The sequence below is a fragment of the Rhipicephalus microplus genome, chromosome X, assembly GCF_043290135.1.
Source record: "Rhipicephalus microplus isolate Deutch F79 chromosome X, USDA_Rmic, whole genome shotgun sequence".
NCBI classification, from domain to species: Eukaryota; Metazoa; Arthropoda; class Arachnida; order Ixodida; family Ixodidae; genus Rhipicephalus; species Rhipicephalus microplus.
Window position 1 is genome coordinate 149,101,232 of NC_134710.1, and position 21,125 is coordinate 149,122,356.

General features: G+C 44.8%; 1 protein-coding gene across 2 annotated transcripts in view; it reads right to left on the minus strand.

The window, feature by feature from the left end:
• The window catches only part of LOC142775820 (uncharacterized), a 69,916-nt gene that overhangs the window by 6,351 nt on the left and 42,440 nt on the right, over positions 1-21,125 (minus strand). The window contains exons 1-2 of one of the 2 annotated variants that reach the window (XM_075877978.1): positions 269-1,349; positions 82-165 (exon numbers count right to left, since the gene is read on the minus strand). In XM_075877978.1, the coding sequence (XP_075734093.1) occupies positions 82-165; positions 269-326 (142 nt within the window). In that variant the 5' untranslated portion in view covers positions 327-1,349. Of the gene's footprint in view, positions 1-81; positions 166-268; positions 1,350-21,125 lie in introns of those variants that run through there. The other variant, XR_012887047.1, reaches the window with a different exon arrangement.

Sequence of the window (21,125 nt, forward strand, 5' to 3'; positions counted from 1 at the left end):
AAGTAATGTAATGCAAATGCAAAAAATTACCATATTTATTATTATCACTAGTCTGCCTCTGAACAGAAAGCGGAAACTTACTCTGTATGGGTGTGGTGCCCACAAATTGATGTCCTTTAGGTTCTAGGGAGGCTATTCCAAATGACGTAGATGCCTCGGATAGCACTACAAGGAGAGAACCAATAGATCATATTTTGCATTTCCTCAAGCAAGAGAAGATTCACATGAAATCCTATATGAAGACAAGCAAGTATGGTATGAAACTTACGGTCCATGGAAGTAGAAGCCTTGGCTGCTTTAGTGAATTGAAGCGGGCATGTTAACATTGCATGAATCAAATAAACAAAAAGATTTCAGTACATTAAAGTGAAGTCCAATTGGAATGAACTAATTACTGGGTGTAAGGATGTGGGAGCACTTACTTGTATTTCCTCAACGACATATTCATGGAAGCTTTCGTAATGATCATAATCGATAGGCGAGTTTATTGTTCAGAGTTCTGAGTGTTAAGTCTGTCGGCAAACTATCCACAAGGAACACGAGCGAAAAGCTGTCTGTATTTGGTCCTTGTAGTCCTACACGCGTAATGGCTGGTGTTCGCTCTTCGTGTGCAAGGGCATCGGTGGCTGGTGTTCACTCGCGACTCATGCAAACGTTTCGCAAGATATAAGACGATACCTATAGAAATGGTCAATCGTGGACGGCACATTTTCTGTGCACGTAAAAATTTTCTAAACATCACCACACTGCTAAAAAGGGCGAGGCATTGCAACAAGTTTCAATTAAAAAAGATTCCTCAAGCTGCAGCACCGTCGTAAATGAACATAATGAAAAGTCGACAACAGTCAACCAAGCCTTGCTGCTAAGCAAATTTCAGCTTCCAAACCAGCCTTTCCCATAACATACTCAACTTACGACATTGTGCCAGTTTTCATGACGAGCGAGAAAATCTAGTGTTTAATGTGCCATAAATGATATAATTCGGATGCCCGCAAAGAGCACGATGCGCTGCATGCTGTGTGTATGTGCATGTGCTTGTGTGTATGTGTGTGCATGTGCTTGGGTGCATGTGTGTGTATGTGTGCGTGTGTGCGTGGCTGCGTATTAACGTGCTTGTGTGTGTGCCTGTGTATTAACGTGCATGTGTGCTTGTGTGTGTGTGCGTGTGCACGTGCATGCGTGCGTGTGTGTGTTTGTGTGTGTGTGTGGAAAAAAGCTATGTCGCGCTCGCGCAAAATAGCTTTCTTTGCCGAAAAGTTATCAAGCTAACAAGATTTGCTAGATTTGCTACCAAGATTTGCTAGAAACATGGCTCCTGCTGCTTGGAGAAGCACGACAGGCGATGTCCTTTTGTCCGCAAAGCTTTTGTCCACTACACAAACTTTTTATATATTTTGGACGAACAAAAAACATTTTGTGGTATAGATACTTGTCCTTTAAATTTCAGCATAATTCAACGAAGAATATTGTGTAATCGCACTGCCACACGCGCCGGTGCCCACCGTGGTGAAAATCTCGTGTGTTTTACGCCGTTAAGAGCCGGGAATTCTACCCGGATGACGGGCTCCAGTGGGGCTAGACTTACGTGCGTGTCATGCTGATAGCGGAGTTTGTTTACCGCTTCTATATCGGCCTGAGCCGGATCGAGTTATCGCTGAATAACTACACACGCTGTTATCGCCTGGACCATGGTACGCTTTCTTTCTTCTCTGTTTAAGAAGTATGAAAATTGGGGCTTGGCCACAAGTGGGGCCAGCTTTGCCAAAAAGTGAAGGTATGTAAAACGATCGCAACGAAAACAATAACAAGTATAATGAAAATATAAAGTACAAATGGCACAAGTATGCAGAGGTTGTGGTACATACAAGAATTAAAAAAACACTTACGTTAACGACTCTACAAAAGGAATTGATCAGTCCACCGTCTTCGAGAAAACTCACAGCACTTCTCGAGAGCCAACCTCTGTTTGTTGAAGCAGGACCATGACGGAAGTACTTTGTGCACAGATAAAGGGCACCTATCGAAAGCACAGTGTTTCTTGTCCCGTGAAGCAGACACTGCTTTACAGAAGCTTCTTTTCTGCTGTGGCCTTCCGGCATTCAAATGGTGTAATTATCTTACGCGACGCAATAAGACGCATGTAGGGTTCTTCGAGGCGTATGTAGAAGTGCGTAAATGAGCGACCGATATTGAGATTCACTGAGATTCGTGGCTGAGCTGTGGATCACTGTATGACAAAATACATTAAATACGTGGTCACCAAACCACGTAGTTCGGCGGGTCTGGGGCCGGTTACCCAACGCGAAATTGTGTCACCCGACGCAACCATATTATTTGTGGTTTTTTAAATGTATTGTAATGATTCTCACCTGAATTTAAAGAATTTACCGTGGACAAAAAATCACCTTTTTTGCGGATGGGATCCATACCCACAACTTCGAATCACGTATTTCCAAGGTTGTGCGTACGGATCGAACATAAGGGAAGGATGATTTTTCATCTAGTTCACTTTCGTTCAATTTAGGTTCGAATTATTATTTAGAGGTAAGAACCACGGCTAATGCCCCTGTGCTTTCCTTGGCTTCCCTGTCGGTTTCATTAGCTGCGCACAAACGATACGATGTGTGATTAATCGGTATAACACGGAGGAAGCGTTTCTACGTGGGGTTCAGCAAAAATGAAATCTTCCATACTAAACGAGCACACTCTACATTTATTAGCACAGTGCTTTGTTTCATAGAGTTCCCGATTGAATTCAATTCTTTTAGTAGTCTGTATTATTGTGTTTAATAAAAAGTCTTTAAATTTACACTATTTTTCTTCATTAATCGCGAGTCTCGTTCTAGCTGACCAGATGCGTTCAGGTAGTATGCGAGGGATTTTATATGCGGAGCATTTCTTGGTCGCGCGAGGTCGCGGATCCGGCGTCGGCGGCGCCGTCCACATCCCTACTGCACATGCTCGCGTCTCGTGCCCACTACCACTCCCCTCCTCCTCTCCCCCCGCAAGGCCCACGCCGGCAGCGTCTGCTAGTAAAGAACCGACTGCTAGCGCTTGAAAACCATTCACTGGCCACCCCTATAGGCAGGCACTGCATCGCGCGTTCGGAATTCAGTCACGGGCGTATTGACTTGGCTTTCGCCTGTCCTGATGCTTTGCTTGACTCGAGTACATGCGATAGGAGCAGAGCAACAGTACCTTCAACCATTCGTGGGGCACAACCACAGCGTCCCGCCACTCGTTGAACACAATCCTTCTCCTTCGTTCAATGAATCAGAAGAGTAAAGACGAAATAACAATTAAGCATTCCGGAACCATAATAAATTACGTAACATTCGCGCGATACCCCCAGCTCACTGCGACGCATTTACTAGAGTTCCCCCTGTGGAGGGATGTGGGCTGCTTTTTTTCGTCAGCTGCCAGCTCGTAATAAGATCACGTGCTGTGCGTGACGCCAACGGGCAAAAAGAGTGTTCCGCACTCGCCGCAATGGCAACAGGCAGCGCCGACTGACGCTCCCACTTTTAAATACACATGTATACCCAATAAAGTGAACGAAGGAATGACCGCCATCGTAGCTCAGTCGTATAGCATCAGACGTGTAATTCGAAGGTCGCACTTTCGCTCTAATATCGAGCTAACTTTCACTGTCTTTAATGACGAAAATTTTGGAAAGAGGATGTCCAGTGAAAGACGGTAAAGGTTGCACATAACGCAATGAAAAATACGAGCCAGAGATCACTCTATTTCATGTATATTTTTTTCCGCTACACTTTCCCAACGACCAGGCCTGCTCTAATATGACGCGGCCCTGAATGCTACGGCTTCCGGAACAGCTGATGGATCGACCGCACACGCGTCGCACGGAGCATGTGAACTTGCCCTCAATTCATTGGCTGCAAGCTGTATACAATAGCGTGTAGTGGTGCGCCACAAAGGAAGATGCCGACAAGCGTTTCCTCTGCACAGAACACTGCAGCCGTCACACTGGAGTGCCGCCAGCAGTAACCGTATGCTTACCTCGAACGTTGCTCAACGCTGCGGTTGGGAATGTGAATCTAAAATCATGCCTGGGGCTCTGTGGAGGATCGGCCGAGTTTCGCCCGAGTTGGGCGAAACTCGGGATCTTCCCGAGCCCTGGCGACACCCCCTTAAGAATGAGCCAACAGTACAAAAAAATCAAATTTACCACTCAGCGCGCTGAGGCGTTTGATTGGTTACGATAGAATTAGTCATCGCGTCAAGAACGATTGACTAAGTTGGGCGGTGTTTTCAAACCAGAGGCATCTTTTTCCATTCGCTTTTTTTTATTCTAGTGAGTGCTGAGGAGATTGATTGATATATTGGGTTTAACATCCCAAAACCACCATATCATTCTGGGAGACGCCGTAGTGGAGGGCTCCAGAAATTTCGACCACCTGGGGTTCTTTAACGTGCACCCAAATCTAAGCACAAGGGCCAGCCGCATTTTCACCTCCATCGAATATGAAGCCGCCACAGCCGGGCTTCCATACTGTGACCTTCGGGTCAGAAGCCGATTATATACCACCGCGGCGGGGCGAGTGCTGAAGTGCACCCATGCTATATAATGCCCGCAATAAGTATGTTTTAGAATAATCAAATGGTGGGCTCGGAAATCAGTACGAGCAGATTGCCTTACAAGATCGCAAAAGCAGCTAAATACGAGGCCACGTGTTAATCATCCTAAGCCTGTATATTATGGCGCGCTGCTCGGTCAGTGCACATCGTCTTTGTTGTCTTCACCCGCTAGCACTCGAGCATAGCGGGTTGTCTTCACCCGCTAGCACTCTTTGTTCGCCAGCACTTGAGCACATGCGGCCGGCTAATTAGCTATCAGGGGGCAAAGTTCCTAAGCAGCGGGTCTGTTCCTCTTAGCTCGCGGTACGTGATCTCCTATAGTTCCATGACTCACTCAGCATGTGCGGACGGACGGACGGAGAGGTGAATGGATTGATGAACGGACGAACGTACAGAGAGATATACAGACAGAATATTCACGGTTTACTAACATGATTTCGCCGCAAAATAACACACACAAAGTAAAGAAACACTGTGTTTTTTTACTTTCTGTGTGTGTGTTATTTTGTGGCCAAAGCATGTAAGTAAACAAGTACCAACAAGTCCAACAATCAGTATTGTCACAATTAACGGTTTACCAATAAAACCCTCCGAAGCTTCGCCCCACTCTTCATCATTCACTCCGATGAAATTCCGTGATTTTTTGGCTGAACGGTATACTTGGTTAGTTAAGCCAGGACATGCTTTGACCAAGCTAATTATGCCAGGTCATTGTAAGGGCAAGGTAATTACGCCACATCTTAAGAACACCGAGCTGATGAAGGCATGGCAAGCTATAGAACTGTGCTACCTAAAGCATGCTAGGTGATGAGCACACCAAACTATGCTAATTACCTCGATGTTATTCATGAGCACGTTAGGTAAAACCATGGTAATTAGCCCTTACTGATACGATAACAGTCAGTCTCTTGCTAATCAGGATTACGTTTAATAGCACCATACTGATCATGGCCTCACTAATAGCGCCTGAGATAATTGATTTTTATTTGAAGCCTTATCAATGAAGACAAGGAAACTCAGTGTAATGGTAGTTAATCATCAGTCATTTAGTACAACCGAATTGAGACAGAGCTGACGCGGTCTTCACTTCGAAGCCGACGATGCACATGAGTAGACGACCAACATTAAAAAGATGCAAGAAGCTATAGGTTATCAGAAGCTCTTCTATTGTATACTGTAAGCTCACCAAATTATTTTATATGCAAAGAAACTGCCGCTTAGCGTTCACCGCATCAAACGCTTTACAGTCACACCGGCACCATCATAGTTACGAGTTGAACTGAGGCCTTCTAAGAATGAACGAGTTTGTATTAAGGTTCACACGTCAATTACCTTGATTGAGAGACGCCCGCGGCGCAGATCGGGTATGCTCACCACGCTTGCTCTTGCCGAGGAGCAGTAGCCAAGTCGTGCGGCACGATTAATCTATCAGCTTTATCGCACAGACTATGCATACATGCACGCTCAAGTAAAAGTGATATCGCCACGTGGCTACGATGTCTCGCATTATATTTCACCGCGCTCACGACGTATCCTACCACAGCTGCGTTCCCGCCATGATGCGAATGCCCTTAGTGGACACCTGTCCTTATATTATTCTGCAATATTTGATAGAAGCGAAGCGAGCAGCACGAGAGTTGTGCATGAGCACGCTTGCTGCCTTCGAGAATGGAAATTACCATGCTGTAGGTGGAACGAATTCTTGTCTGAAACAGGACATACGCCCACAAACACGCCTGGGGGACTCGCTTGGCGACAATCAAAATTGACCCGCTGGTCGCAGCATCGAGTCCCAGTTGCGACGGCTGCATTTCTGATGGATGCGGAAATGCTGTAGGCACATGTGCTCAGATTCAGCTGCACGTTAAAGAGCCCTAGGTGGTCGAAATTTCCGGAGCCCTCCACTACGGCATCTCTCGCAATCATATGATGGTTTTTGGGACGTTAAACCCCACATATCAATCGGCATGTTGACTGAGTGGAGGTGCTAAAGTGTTCGCACGCGGCGTATCTTTGATAAGCGCCGCAAATGTCCTACAGTCATTCCCAACGACAGGTGCGTTCCTGTAGCCATTTTAATCAGCGCTGCCATCACGCGCTTCGCGATGTTTTCATGCCATGGCTACCGCAAAGCGAGCTCGGAGCAAACTCGTCTGCCCGAGAAACTCGGGCCGTTCTGCATAGCACCCCTGTCACGATTCAACTAGTCGTTTCATCTTATAAATGTACACAGTTCAAGGTTTTGGGGGTAAAGCTAAACATTCAGGGTTGCATTTCGCATTGGGCATATTAGTAAACTGAGCCGCAGGAGGAACCGTCTCCAGCAAGGCCACCTTTCTCAAGAATCCCTTTCCCATCGCAACACACACATCCAGACAATACCGAGCAACCCTCTAGGTTCTAGGTTGACTGGGAAGGAGAATATCCTGGTGGCACACAAACCCATTTCAATACTTGAGGCAGGCGCCTAGCGGTCCCCACTTGAGAGACATTATTATGCGCTTTTTCTTTGGCCTCAAAACCATTGCTACTACAAGATCGGCCCCCACAAGAACGTTTCCAGGTGCTATAGTTTACAAAGATTCCTGGGCCGATTCCCATATGCCATTCTCCCCTCCCCCAGTTCGGTGAGACGAAAACTTTCAGGAAAGAACACGCTAGCACAAAAACGACGTACGCAGCTTGAACACAGAAGGAAAAGCTTTTCCAGAACAGCTGGACCATTGCATCAACTTTGGTGGCGCCCGGGCCATATAAAAAGAGGTTAGTGACACATACAAACGGTGCCGAAATCATCGACAGGCAGTAGTAGTAGTGATGGTGGCTTTGAGAAAAAAGAAAAAAACAACAACTAAATTATGTCTTCCAGGAAGACACGGCAAAGCCCGGTTACAGGGAAGCTGCCTTCAAAATCAGTGGAGCAGGCAACAGAAGGACAGCGACCGTAGAGAGAACACATCCGCTTTTACGCCTTTTGCCATGGTGCCTTGTCAGACAGTGACACAATGACCTCCAGAAGAGACGAAATTGGCCGTCAGTTTTCTAAAGTAAAAATAAAAACTAAACCTGGCTGGGGAAGCGTATTTGAAAGTCCGTTGCGTCCCGAAGGGGTGGAAACGTTGTTGGTGGTTCGAGGCCGAATGAGACGCCTAATTACTGCAGCCCATTATGGAGCTCGGCACCGCGTCGCCATGCCAAGGGCCGCTTCCCCACATGCAAGTGGCGGTGCCTCCTCCCGCTTTCACTTAGCATACAAAAATGGTTATCCGCGAGGGAACCTTGCCACCACGACAGGGATGGGTTACGCATCGGTGGTTTCACCTTAGGCAGAATGCGCAAGGGGGACCCGGGGGGGGGGGGGGGGATGGGGGCGAGGTGAAGGGTCGCTGCGTGTGCGGTTGATGAACCGTATTTTTGTGTGTGTGTTTTTGCGTGCTTTGAAGCGACATATGCCGCCGGAAAACATGGAAACAGCATTACTACTGTTTGAGCTTTCCCCGTCGTCGGTAAACAAGTTTATTCCTTTTACATACAGATGGTGAGATGATAAAAACGTCCGGCGATGCCGTAGCGCGGGCGCCGCGGCGACACGGGCCGCCGGTTTCCGTGGTAACTAACAACTTACCTTCTATTGTGCGACTATAAGTTATCTCTGTGGCCATTTATCTAGAGTGATCCGGCAGATGCCGAATACAAAGGTCATGAGTCGAACCAAAACCACTAGTCATTACTGCTGGCGCCTATGGAGACTTGCGGGAAGTTTATCGAGACCCCCAAGAATCGCTCTGACGACCCACACCCCCTTTAGAGAACCACTGGTCCAGGCTTTGTATAGCGCTATCATACATGATTTGAAATCATACGCAATACACAATCCTCTAAATAACAGCACACCAGACGTGTCATGTACGACAGTTGCATGGCTACGCAAAGCTGAACCAGCACAAAATGTGATTTATATATTCGTCAGTATGGCTCCAAATGATGAATTAGTTGATGTAGATAGTGCATCATAGAAGTGATGTTGGACCTTTGAACAAGAACATTACGAAGTGTCGATTTACCTGTTTACGGTGCGGAATCAACAGATCGACTCCATGTAAGCGTAGCTTCAAGCGGACGCCTTGATCTTGGTCACTGCGGCATTCGTGAATTCGCGCTTAAACTGACTCAGGTACCATTGCAGCAAAAGAATTGCACAAGCTCTACGAATGAAGCGAAAGCCGCTTCCGCATTCATAATTTCTGTCGCCGCCCTTGCCGCCGAACAATTCGAACGCCAACGGCCATGGAAGACAACGATAGAGATAGGATTTCAGCCCAGTTAACTGTCGCTGTAAATTAAAAACGTTTATACTTCATCTAGAAAGCAGAATCACAAATGACGTTTATGTATAATTACTTCCCTGTTTGTGTGAGCCAAAACTACATGTTTAAGCGATTGATTAGCTTGCAAAAAACAATTTCTTCAAGTAAAAAAAAAATTATATGTAGCGCCCTAGCAGAAGAACTGCGCACTAACTTATCCGACCGCTACAAGATGAGTTAGTAGTTCCACTATACGCACCAATGTCAAAACTTGCCCTGGCCAATTTTTTTCGCCCTCTACGGCCATCGCGAGAACTTGAGAGTATCCGGGGCCTTCCAGTATAGAGTCTATCCCGCAGCGCTCAGGCCAGCGAGTGTCGTCCAAGGAGGATATAACACCAAGGAGGATATATCCTCCTTGGTGTCGTCTGAGTGGTGGCGCGCCATCTAGTGAGTGCTCTTGAAACGAGAAGCATATCTGCGCCTCCAGCGAGCGCAATGAGCACTAGCGTATACACCAGCGCAACGACGAGAGACAACACCCCAGCAAAAGGAGCAAGCTCCCAATAACGCTGCTTGCCTGAAATCGAGAACGCTGTGTCACAGCAGAGCTGGTTGGCGCGTAGCTGGCCCTGGCATGGCTGGTTTTTTACCCCCCCCCCCCCCACCTCTTTTTTTCCAACCCCTTGCTATACACCGACGTCTCCTTTGTTTCTTTCAATACCAGTGCAAATGCGCGCTTCTCAACGGAAGCCGTCAGTCCGCCTCAGTTCGGGGAGGGTTTGTGATGCGACGCAACTTAATGGTTAGCGCCGCTTGCGTCACACGTGCTTCCGAGCGCTTTCCCTCGGAGATGCGAAATACGTGTTTGCCACTCTAATATCATACGTCTGTCCGGTTTGTTCTTTCATGCTCCATCTTTGTGGCTCGAAGGAATGCCACCGCAGCATCACTGCGCAGCTAATGCAGTAGCGTTGTAGTGACGCTTCCCCATTGGTTGCCCGCACAGCGCTATGAACGGTGACACGCTATGTCAAAACACTGTATGTTTTACAGAGTCAGCGTGCCTACCGATATTGTAAACACGAGGAATGCAAGGCGCCGCCCCACGGATCTGTATACAATTGACTAAAATTTACGTCATGAGAGAGCCGTCCTGAGGCGCTGCATAAGGGGTTCTCTCCCCAATGACCGCGAAGCACACGCGGATGTCAGGCTATGGGCGAGATCTGTTAAGGGCTAGAGGAGAGGGTGGTGAATGGCTTGATCGGGCGCATCTGGCTGGCATTGATGACTTTGAAGAGGGATTGGCTATGCTGTGCTTTCTATGCTCGCTGTCTTTTTTTTATCACCCTCAGTTTTTCGTCTAACCTTTTTCTATCTCTCTCTCTCGACGTCTGTTTCTCTCTGTGTCTTTCTTTTCCAACCTTTTCCTATTTCTTTATTTCTTTCTTTCTTTCTTTCTGTCTTTCTTTATCTTTCTTTATCTTTCTTTCTTTCTCGGCTCAATAATTCAAGCACACTGAGACAAGTCAATGACTATGTAAAATGAGTGTTAATTCTTCGCTTGTGTACCATGCATTTACCACGATAAAATGGACTCGCTAATGCAGATAACAATAGGCCGATGCTTCTAGTTTGATGGTAGCAAAACCAATTCCGGCCAATATTAATTAGTCGTAAAGAGTCACGTTACAAATAAATAAATATCCCGCGTAATAGAAGTAAACCTGATGGCAATATGACCTTGGAAAATGGTGGAAAGGAAAATAAATATCTAGCAATACACATTTCCAGGAATCTCAGTAAAGTTTATGCATTGTTGCTAGTACAAATGAAATGATCCTTCCAGACTAAAAAAGTTGTTACAGGGTATGATAGGTAGAAATTCCAGATCATTCGGGCATATTAGCTCGAGGATCAGTCAAAAACATCAGGTGGTAAATGTTAGCAATGACATTGAGGTGAGCATTAAAACGAACACAGCTAAGAAAAACAACAACAAAATTTGGGAATTTGTACACAATGTTATTGCTCATTATGCATTAAGCTAATTATTCTTGTTCTTTCCCACTGTAAAAAGCTACTACATGCTGATTGTTGGGTTTATTTAGATGTTCAACAAATCACCACTTTGTAATTTCAAAACACTCTCCAATAACGTCCGACATAAAAGCATCCCGACATTTGCCGAAATCGCAATCTCAGTATCTTTTCAAGAAACGCCCCAGAAAGGCCTTAATGTGGTGCGTAAAGCAGAAAAAAAAGACGTTTCTGAGAATTACACTGAAATCGCAATCTTATCTTTTCAAGAAATGCCCCACAAGGGCCTTAATGTGGTACATAAAGCAGAAAAAAGACGTTTCTGAGAATTACACGGGTAACAATTGCATTCCTCAATATTCCACGAAAGGGAAAAAGCGTGTCCTTGGATACAAGTGCCCCTGAGTTTTCAAATCATGGTCTATGAAGGCCGGTACACAATGGGGCCACTCGGCGAGCTCAATTTTACAGTCAGTATACTAAAAATTGTAAATACAAACCTTAGCCAAAATTTTCACACTGCTTATGGACTGTCGCATTTCTTACGACGTTGTTTTAAGAATGAAATTGGCTGTAGACCCTCTTGCCAATTCAGTCATACATTGCCTGGTCAAGAGGATGTAGAGGCTCTTGACCAGGCAATGTATGACTGAATAAACTAGTATTGCATTGCTGCGATTTTGATGAAAGTCATGCCTCTGTTTTCTCTTAGTTTGGAGGTATCGCATGGGATTATATTCGAGTGTATATTAGGATAAAAAATAACTCGCTTGTCTCTCTCTCTCTCTCACACACACACACACACACACACACACACACACGCACGCACACACACACACACACACACACACACATTAAGGCTGTAGGACTTCCTTTAAAATATTGCTGGATTGCATTAGCTAGGTGCAGTTGGGTAATTCCTACCCTTCAAAAAGAACATCAAAAATAAGTAAATCCTACGTAATACAAGCTTTCTGAAACAAAAACATGTCATGAGCGCCACATTTTCGGAGACTATTTACTTGAACACGGTCAGCAGACAGACAGCCGGACGGACCGACAGACAGACAGACAGACAGACAGACAGACAGACACAGACAGACAGACAGACAGACAGACAGACAGACAGACAGACAGACAGACAGACAGACAGACAGACAGACAGGCAGGCAGGCAGGCAGGCAGGCAGGCAAGCAGGCAGGCAGGCAGGCAGGCAGGCAGGCAAATAGCTTTATTTCATCCTTAAAAGCTTTCGCGCGAACCCTTATTGGTGTCCTGAGGAGACCGCTGGCTGCACGAAAATTGGGGCTGGGACATCGTGATGTTCCTTCCGTTCCTTTTTGAGCCATTCTGGATCGCCTGGAGTTGTGTATGAAGTGATGAGCTGCGGAGGGCTTGTCCCCAGTCAGCTTCTGTTAGGTACCACGGGACACTGCCAAAGCATGTGCTCTAAGAAAACACTAACTTTAATTGCAGTTTGGACAATTTAATCGATCTCTTTGTAGATATGACTGAGAAAGCCAAGCGAGGGGAATGAGCCCGTTATTCTAAAAGTAAGCTAATAAAACATTTTAGGCAAGCATTTATGAAGTTAAGCGTATATACTCCTAACTGTTGATGGAAGTTGAACCGTATAGTGACTCCTGTAATGTAGCAAGCACTTTGTTCTTGAAGGACGTCAGAAAGGCCATCGAAATGATGTCTTCATCTGATGTTTTCTCGTTAATACATCTTAGCACAAATATTTATTTTTTCTGTTCATCGCTTCAAGATATAAAAAATATAGAAAAGATATTGTTTCTTCTTTTTTTCATCAGTCTCTCGAACACAAATATTTATTTCTTCTGTTCATCGCTTCAAGATATAAAAAGTAAAGAGTAGATAATGTTTCTCCTTTTTTTCATCAGTCTCTCGAAAACAACCGAGTCAACAGTAGACATCAATAAAACTGATGGTCTGTCTATCTGCATCTAAACAAGCCACGCTTAACGGAACCAAGCAGACTACGACCAATATACATACTAGTAAGGAGAATGTTGCGTGTAAGACAAACATTGAAAAAAAAGAGAATAAATTACATTTACAGCGAACATCTTCCTTAGAGAAATGTTTGGTGTCCGAACCTGGGTTGGTTGGCTCCTTCATCAGAGACGCACCACAGTTTCTAGGCCTCATCGAATACGGGAAGAAGTGAAGACGGAGACCATGAACCTTCTTGCTCCGTGGGTAAGGTGAGCCTTAGAGAGGAGGATTTCCACCGATTCTTTTTTGTGTCCGTCCATCTCCAATGTGGGCATGACACATGGGCAGGCTCCTGGCTTGCGATTTCATGAAAGCTAACTCTTTCAAACGCGAAGCATTTCTTAGCGAACTTCGTCAACTTTGAGCGTATCTATCTATCTATCTATCTATCTATCTATCTATCTATCTATCTATCTATCTATCTATCTATCTATCTATCTATCTATCTATCTATCTATCTATCTATCTATCTATCTATCTATCTATCTATCTATCTATCTATCTATCTATCTATCTATCTATCTATCTATCTATCTATCTATCTATCTATCTATCTATCTATCTATCTATCTATCTATCTATCTATCTATCTATCTATCTATCTATCTATCTATCTATCTATCTATCTATCTATCTATCTATCTATCCGCCTGCGACCTTTAGGTTTCCTGGCCATTTCGATAATGGTATCGATACCGAAATTGGTATGGCATAACATGACTGTATGACGAGCGTGACTAGTCGTAACATGAAAGTGGTGGCATTTAGGCATAAGTGTCATTATTTACGTTTCGTGGTCTTTGTGCTCTTGCAGTGGTTTCGTTCACATGACATGCTGCAAGACTAGTATGGTATGACCCCACTGCACGGAGAACATAAGAGGTCCTGACGTGGAAATAATGGCCTGCATGTCATGTAAGTCATGACTACACGCCACGCTCATAGAGCTCTCGCGGTAGTTTCGCTAGCTTCACATATACCCAATATGGCGTTACGAGGCGTGAATGGATGACGAAGGTAAATGACACGTCCAAACATGATAATCTTGATAAGCGTGTCATATAAAAAGAACACAACATACCACGCTCATCATGCGCTTTCAGCCGTTTCGCGGGCATCACAAATACCAAATTTGGTATTACGTGACGTGAATGGATAACGAAGGTAAATGACATGTGCATACATGATAATTATGATATGCGTGTCTTGTAAAATATGACTTCATGCTACGCTTATAGCGCGCAAGCGACCGTTTTTCTAGCTAAACATATACCAAATTTGGTAGCACGTGACGGTGAATAGACGACGAAGGTACATGACACGTTCAAACATAATAATCATCACATGAATGTCTTGTACAGCATAATTTACGTCCACCTCCTAACGTGGTGTTGATTTTAAGGTGACATATCAACATTTCTCATTCGTTCTTCGCATATTGTCGATTCCTACTGTACGCGGGATCTGCCTTTTTTTTTTTTTTTTGACGTGACAACTTTGGAGTCCTTCCCTCTATCATTCCATGGTGCTCGCTGTAAGTGCGAGCTCTAGTCTTACGCCTGAAAATCACTTGCTGATTTCTTCTTGGCCAGACTGATGCGGTAGCTGGGCGGTGGTATCGCTAAGCGAGAATCTCGTTTTCAGTGATATTGTTTTCGGTGGTATCATTAAGCGAGAATATAATTTTCGAAGTACATTGCGTTATATTCCTAACAACGAGGTACAAGTTGAACTGCTGCAAAACAATAAATTTCCCGAAAGTGTCGCATTGCCCCGCCGCGGTGGTATAATGGCTAAGGTACTCGGCTGCTGACCCGCAGGTCGCGGGTACGAATCCCGGCTGCGGCGGCTGCATTTCCGATGGAGGCGGAAATGTTGTAAGACCATGTGATCAGATTTGGGTGTACGTTAAAGAACCCCAAGTGGTCGAAATTTCAGGAGCCCTCAACTACGGCGTCTCTCAAAATCATATGGTGGTTTTTGGGACGTTAAACCCCACATATCAATCAATCAATCAAAGTGTTGCATTCATTATTGGGAACCGAGGTAAGTCGCGTACGTTTCGGTTTATGTGCCTTCTGAAAAGCCGATGGGACTCTGAGCCGATAGTACGTAAATGCAGCTTTAAAACAGTAATTAAGATGTTCCACTGTTTCCACTGTTATATAAACTATGTATTCGTCCTCCTATTCGCGCCTTCAGCGGGATTCGATCAGCATCCTCTCTGTTGAGGGAAACTCCGATGGACAGATAACGTCAATAGTGCAGCCTACTGCATATCTTCAAATCATGCATTTTCACTCTTAACACACCCATTTGCGAAGTTTGCCCTGGACGATTATTCATTAACCTTATAAAAATCAACAGTCTCTTCCTAATCTGTCCATACTAACCTGTACCGCGGCAGCTGTTGAGGAATAAATGGTTTAAAAGAAGTCTCTAGAGCTCGTTCTTTGTAGTCACCCCACCATAGGGCAAGATCACCATAAAAGCGACATGTAATTGTGCCATAAATAAATAAACGTGAACACCGCCTAGAAGTTATATAGAACACCATTCTACATCAGTGATCAATTGATAGGGTTTAACATCTGATGGGCGACTTCAATACCAAGGTACGGAAGAAGCAGTCTGGGGACCAAGCAGTAGGAGATTATGGCAACGGTACTAGAAATGCCAGAGGGGAGTTATTAGTAGAATTTGCAGAACGCAATAATTTACAGATCCTGAATACATTCTACCAAAAACGAGAGAACCGTAAAGGAACATGGAAGAGACCTAATGTCGAAAGTAAAGCGAAATAGACCATACACTGAGTGCACATGCACGCAGGCCTCGTGCAGGATGTGGAAGTGCTTCGCAACATACGATGCAGTGGCCCTAGTACGGTCAGTACGGTCTCGAATTCACCTAGACTTGAAGAAGAAATGACAGAAACTGATGCGCAAGAAGCCAATAAATGAGCTAGCATTGAGAGGGAAAGTACATGAATTTAGCGTCTTGCCTCAGAACAGGTACTCGGTCCTTATCGAGGAAAGCAGCCTTAGAATTGACACAATGAATGATAATCTGACGAGTATCATTACGGACTGTGCAGTGAAAGTTGGAGATACGGTACTTAGACCGGACGCTGGCAAGCCGTCCCAGGAGACGAAGAACCTCATTAAAAAGCGTCATAGCATGAAAGCTTCAAATACAACAGACAAAATAGAATTGGCAGATCTTTCAAAGTTGATTAATAAGCGTAAGGTATCAGATGTAAGAAGGTATAACATTGAGAAAATTGAACACGCTCTGAAGAACGGAGGAAGTGTACAAGCAGTGAAGAGAAAATTAGGGATAGAAAAAAACTAGATGTATGCACTAAAGGATAAGGAAGGCAAAGTAACTAACAATACAGATAGGATAGTTTAAATAGTGGAGGAGTTTTACAGAGATCTGTACAGTAGCCGGGTCAACCACGACCTTGATATAAGAACTAGCAGTAACTCAGATGGCCTCCCACCAGTAATGATAGAAGAAGTCAGAAAAGCCTTGGAGTAAATGCAAAGAGGTAAAGTTGCTGGTGATGATCATATAACATAGGATCTGCTAAAGGACGGAGGACATGATTATGTTAAAAAACTAGCCACCCTATTTACGAAGTGTATCCGGACAGGAAGAGTACCAGAATCTTGAAGAATGTTAACATCATCCTAATACATAAGAAAGAAAATGACAGGAACGTGAAGCATAACAGGCCAATCAGCTTGCTCTCTGTCATATACAAGCTATTTACCAAGGTAATCGTTACCAAAATTAAGACAACATTAGAATTCAATCAACCAAAGGAACAAGCGGAATTTCGGACAGGCTATACTCAACAATCGACCACATTCATACGATCAATCAGGTATTAGAGAAATGCTCAGAATGCAGCCAACCACAATACATAACTTTCACAGATTAGGAGAAGTCGTTTGATTCAACAGAAATATCAGCAGTCATGCCGACACTGCGGAATCAGGGCGTCGACGAAGCATGTACAAACATACTGGAAGAAATCTACAGGGGATCAACTGCCACCATAGTGCTCCATAAAGACAACGACAAAATAGCAATCAAAAAGGATGTAAGGCAGGGCGATACAATCTCCCCACTGCTATTTACTGCGTGCTTACAGAAGGTTTTCAGAGGCCTAGAATGGGAATATTTAGGGATAAGAGTTAATGGAGAGTATCATATAGTAACCTACTCTTCGCATATGGCAGCACATTGCTGAGTAACTCAGGGGACAAATCGCAACTCATGATCACGGAGTTAGACAAGAAGAGCAGGAAGGTAGGTCTTAATAGTAGTCTGCGGAAAACGAAAGTAATGTACAACAACCTTGAAAGAGAACAGTGCTTCGAGATAGCTCATAGTCCACCTGAAGTTTTAAAAGACTACGTCTACTCAGGACAGGTAATAACCACAGCGCCAAACCACGCGATTGAAGTAATTAGAATAATAGGAATGGGGTAGAGCACATTTCGCAAGCACTCTGAAGTCATGAGTGGTAGATTGCCATTATTCCTCAAGAGCCATGTATATAACAGCTGCATCTTGCCGGTACTTAGCTATAGAAGAGAAACCTGGAGACTTACCAAGAGGGTTCAGCTTAAATTGAGGACGACTCAGTGAGACATGGAAAGGAACATGATAAGTGTAACCTTAAAAGACAAGAAGAGAGCAGAGTGGATAAGGGAGCAGACCGGCGTTAAGGTCAACATAGTTAAAATCAAGAAGAGGAGATGGACATGGACCGGGCATGTAGCGCATTGGCAGGATAACCGCTGGTCATTAAAAGTAACTGACTGGATTCCCAGAGAAGGCAGGAAGTAAGGGGGAGACAGAAAGTTGGGTGGGTATATCAGATTAAGAAGCTAGCGGGTATAAAGTGGCAGCAGCAAGCACAGAACCGAGTTGACTGGTGGAACATGGGAGAGGCCTTTGTCCTGCAGTAGACGTAGTTAGGCTAATGATGATGATGATGAATATCCAAAAAGCGCCTAATGACTACGAAAGACACCATAGTGGGATGATCCCAAAATTTTAACACTTTGCTTCTTTGACATGCAACTTAATCAAAGCAGATGGGCCTGAAGCATTTTCACCTACATCGAAAATATGACCGGGATTCGATCCTGCTACTTGTGGGTCAGCAATAGAGCACCATAACCACTGGACCACCCTGGCGTGTAGTAAAAAAGACGGTTTTGGTAAAGTCAGTGTGCGCGGCTTTTCGTTCAGCTGTAAAAAAGAAGGTTCAACTGTATGAGACATATTGCTGAAAATCTGACAGCATGGCAGAGTTATTCCGTTATCTCCCGTTGCCTACTCCTTGCTTTTCTGGCACCTTTCACTTTCAGACGTGGTTAGCGGATAAGAAAGGTGTGAACGACAATGCAACAACCCAAATTTGCATGTGACAACTCTAGGAAATTTCGGTTAACATGTGGGACATATATTATGACATGCAATGCACAAATAATCTTTGTGTCAAATGAAAAAATAATCAACATTATTCTGCTATTTGTGTGTCTGTTTGCGACGTGAGACATTGCTTGCACAGAGTTTCTTTCATTTCATGTAAAAAATTATGGTTACTATGTATATTGCTCATAATTTTACATGATAATATGCCCACCCATAATTCTACATTCTGTGCATTTCTTGTGCGTCATGTCGCTAGTTGCAGAAATTGCTCAGTGAGCCCTTCTAGTCACGTCAACGTAAAGAAACAAACAGATAAAGTGAATAAATATGTATAATTTGTCATATATATTTTTAACTTTATGTTCCTCATTCATGCGCTCTTTGCCACAGTGCCGAACAATAAAGCTTGTGTTCACTACAGCTGCCCACACTGCATTTATCATTACACAGCTTTAGGTTCATGACCACCATATTTTTATTTATGAGTCTAAGTTCCATTATTAGTATTTAGGTAGGCCTTTCTAAGGCTGTGATTAGCCTGCCAGTTTGCCTGTGTTGCACCTTGATCATTAGACAACACTTCGGAGTGCCTTAGAAGTTCGGGCATAACAAAGATATATATTTTACACTCGCATACAAGCTGAGTTAGGTGCATAAACCGAATATGCGTGTGTGTTTAGATGTAAGCAGAATGTGCCAAGGTTAAATGGAGATGTTATTCTTTGGGTTGAGTATATCTTAGCACACATACGAAGAGTCACACTGTAATATGCTTGAACGTGGCCTATCAGACCTTGGAACTATGTCTGGCTATTTTAATTAAAATGACCCTCTTCCTATTGAAAAATTATCGTAGTGATCGACTCTGGCGAAATATTTTCCCGCGGGTACAAGTATGACCACCACTTGAGCATTGATCCCGTCGCCGAGCCAACTTAAAACACTTGCGGCCGAGATTCCTGCCCAAAATCTCAAAAGACTCTAAGCCTTGAGAACACCACGAAACGTTTTTCCCGTTTTTCCGTATACACTGTAAATATTGTGACAGCAGCAGCGCTTGGTTTCTAAACCATGTCAGCGCGAAGCGACGACATAATTGTCGAAGGAGTTCGAGGACGGGGCACCACTCAGCGAGAGCTTTACGGCGTCAGGAGATAGAGGGTGAGCTGGTCGGCCAGAGCTGTGCGGTCATCGGAGATCGCGGGGGCACAATCAGTCGGCACAGAATCCAGTGAGCGAGCACGAAGAGGCAGCCACAATCCCTCGCAGGAAGGGCGGAAAGGCGTCCACCGATCGTGAGGCGGCGGTACACATAAAAAGCACGGCACAGCTGACACGGTGTGTTGACCTTGAACTCGCGCGTAAAGTAGATTCCTCCGGTTTGACAAGGTTTCAGGATGACCCGTCGAGGAGGCCTTGTCACCGGAATGTTCAAAGGCGAAAGGAACGAACACTCGAAAGGCACTCCGGTTCCTCCAGCAATCGGTTCCTTGTGAGGTGCATTCTGACGACTTCAAAAACGCACAGGAGACCAGTCATACTAGGCAGCCCAGACAGCAAAACAGCCCTTTCCAGGTAATCCACCGGCCGAGAGGGTCCAGAGGGCTTGAGGCGAGCCGACGGACCTAAAGCATATTCGTTGCGCTGTCGCTTACTGGACCCTCAGGAAGCGCGCCAATGTCAAATATCCTTTCACGCGTCTAAACGGGGCCAATACATGGGGGCCTATCACAAAAGCTACTATACTTCGGTCTTATAGTAACGTATTTTGCGTACTTTTTAATGCATCTCGTGACACCAGCTTTATGGGCGCGTAAATTACAAGCTAAGAAAACGATCAAGCTGCATTTTCTGCATCGAGTAATTACAAGAATGGAATTAAACTGCACGGTCATTCTCGTACTGTGAATGAGCTAATTATTTTTGTCCGAGGAAATAAGAGGAAGGAAATTTCAGCGAACGCTAAATCAGCGAAATGTAATGGTAACATAACGGAGGTATCCATTCGGCAACACTGTCATATATGGGTTCCTTCTGTGACCTCATTCGTCCTCCCCTGTGCCAATGATCCCGTGGTAACAACGAACGAAACGAAACGCACGAACACAAGGAGTGGCATTGTATAACGTCGGTGGGACTCGCTCGTTGGATTTCGTGCCGACCGGTAGTGCCCCCACGATCTCCGAGGACAGCGCAGCTCTGGCCGACTGGTTCGCCCTACGCCACCTCCTGACGCAGAGAAGAGCTCTCGCTGAGTGGTGCCCCGTCCTCGCACTCTTGCGACCGCGTCCACCTTTTCTATCTTGTTCTTATTTCCGTATGTCGTCTTTATGTCTCTCCGCCCCTCTCTATCTCTATATCTTCATTTTTCCTTATCCTTTTAATCCCTTCTTACCCCCATCCCTCGTGAGCTAATGTTAGGGTGTCCTTCCCCTGAGCAACAGTTACGGGGCTCACTTTTATTTTATTTTCACTCATTTAAAATCACTCCCCCCTCCAATAACGTCAGCACTTTACGCTAGCCATACAGAATCCTAAATTCGAACTCACCTGTGTGAGCACAATCTCAAACCACACGAACTGGCGAATGTAGCGGTGGTCTTTTCGCTGACGACGGCAATCCTCCTCAAATTCGACATGAGGACAACGAAAGCTGCTCATGAGGTTCACTTCGTTCACTGATCTATACTGTAATTT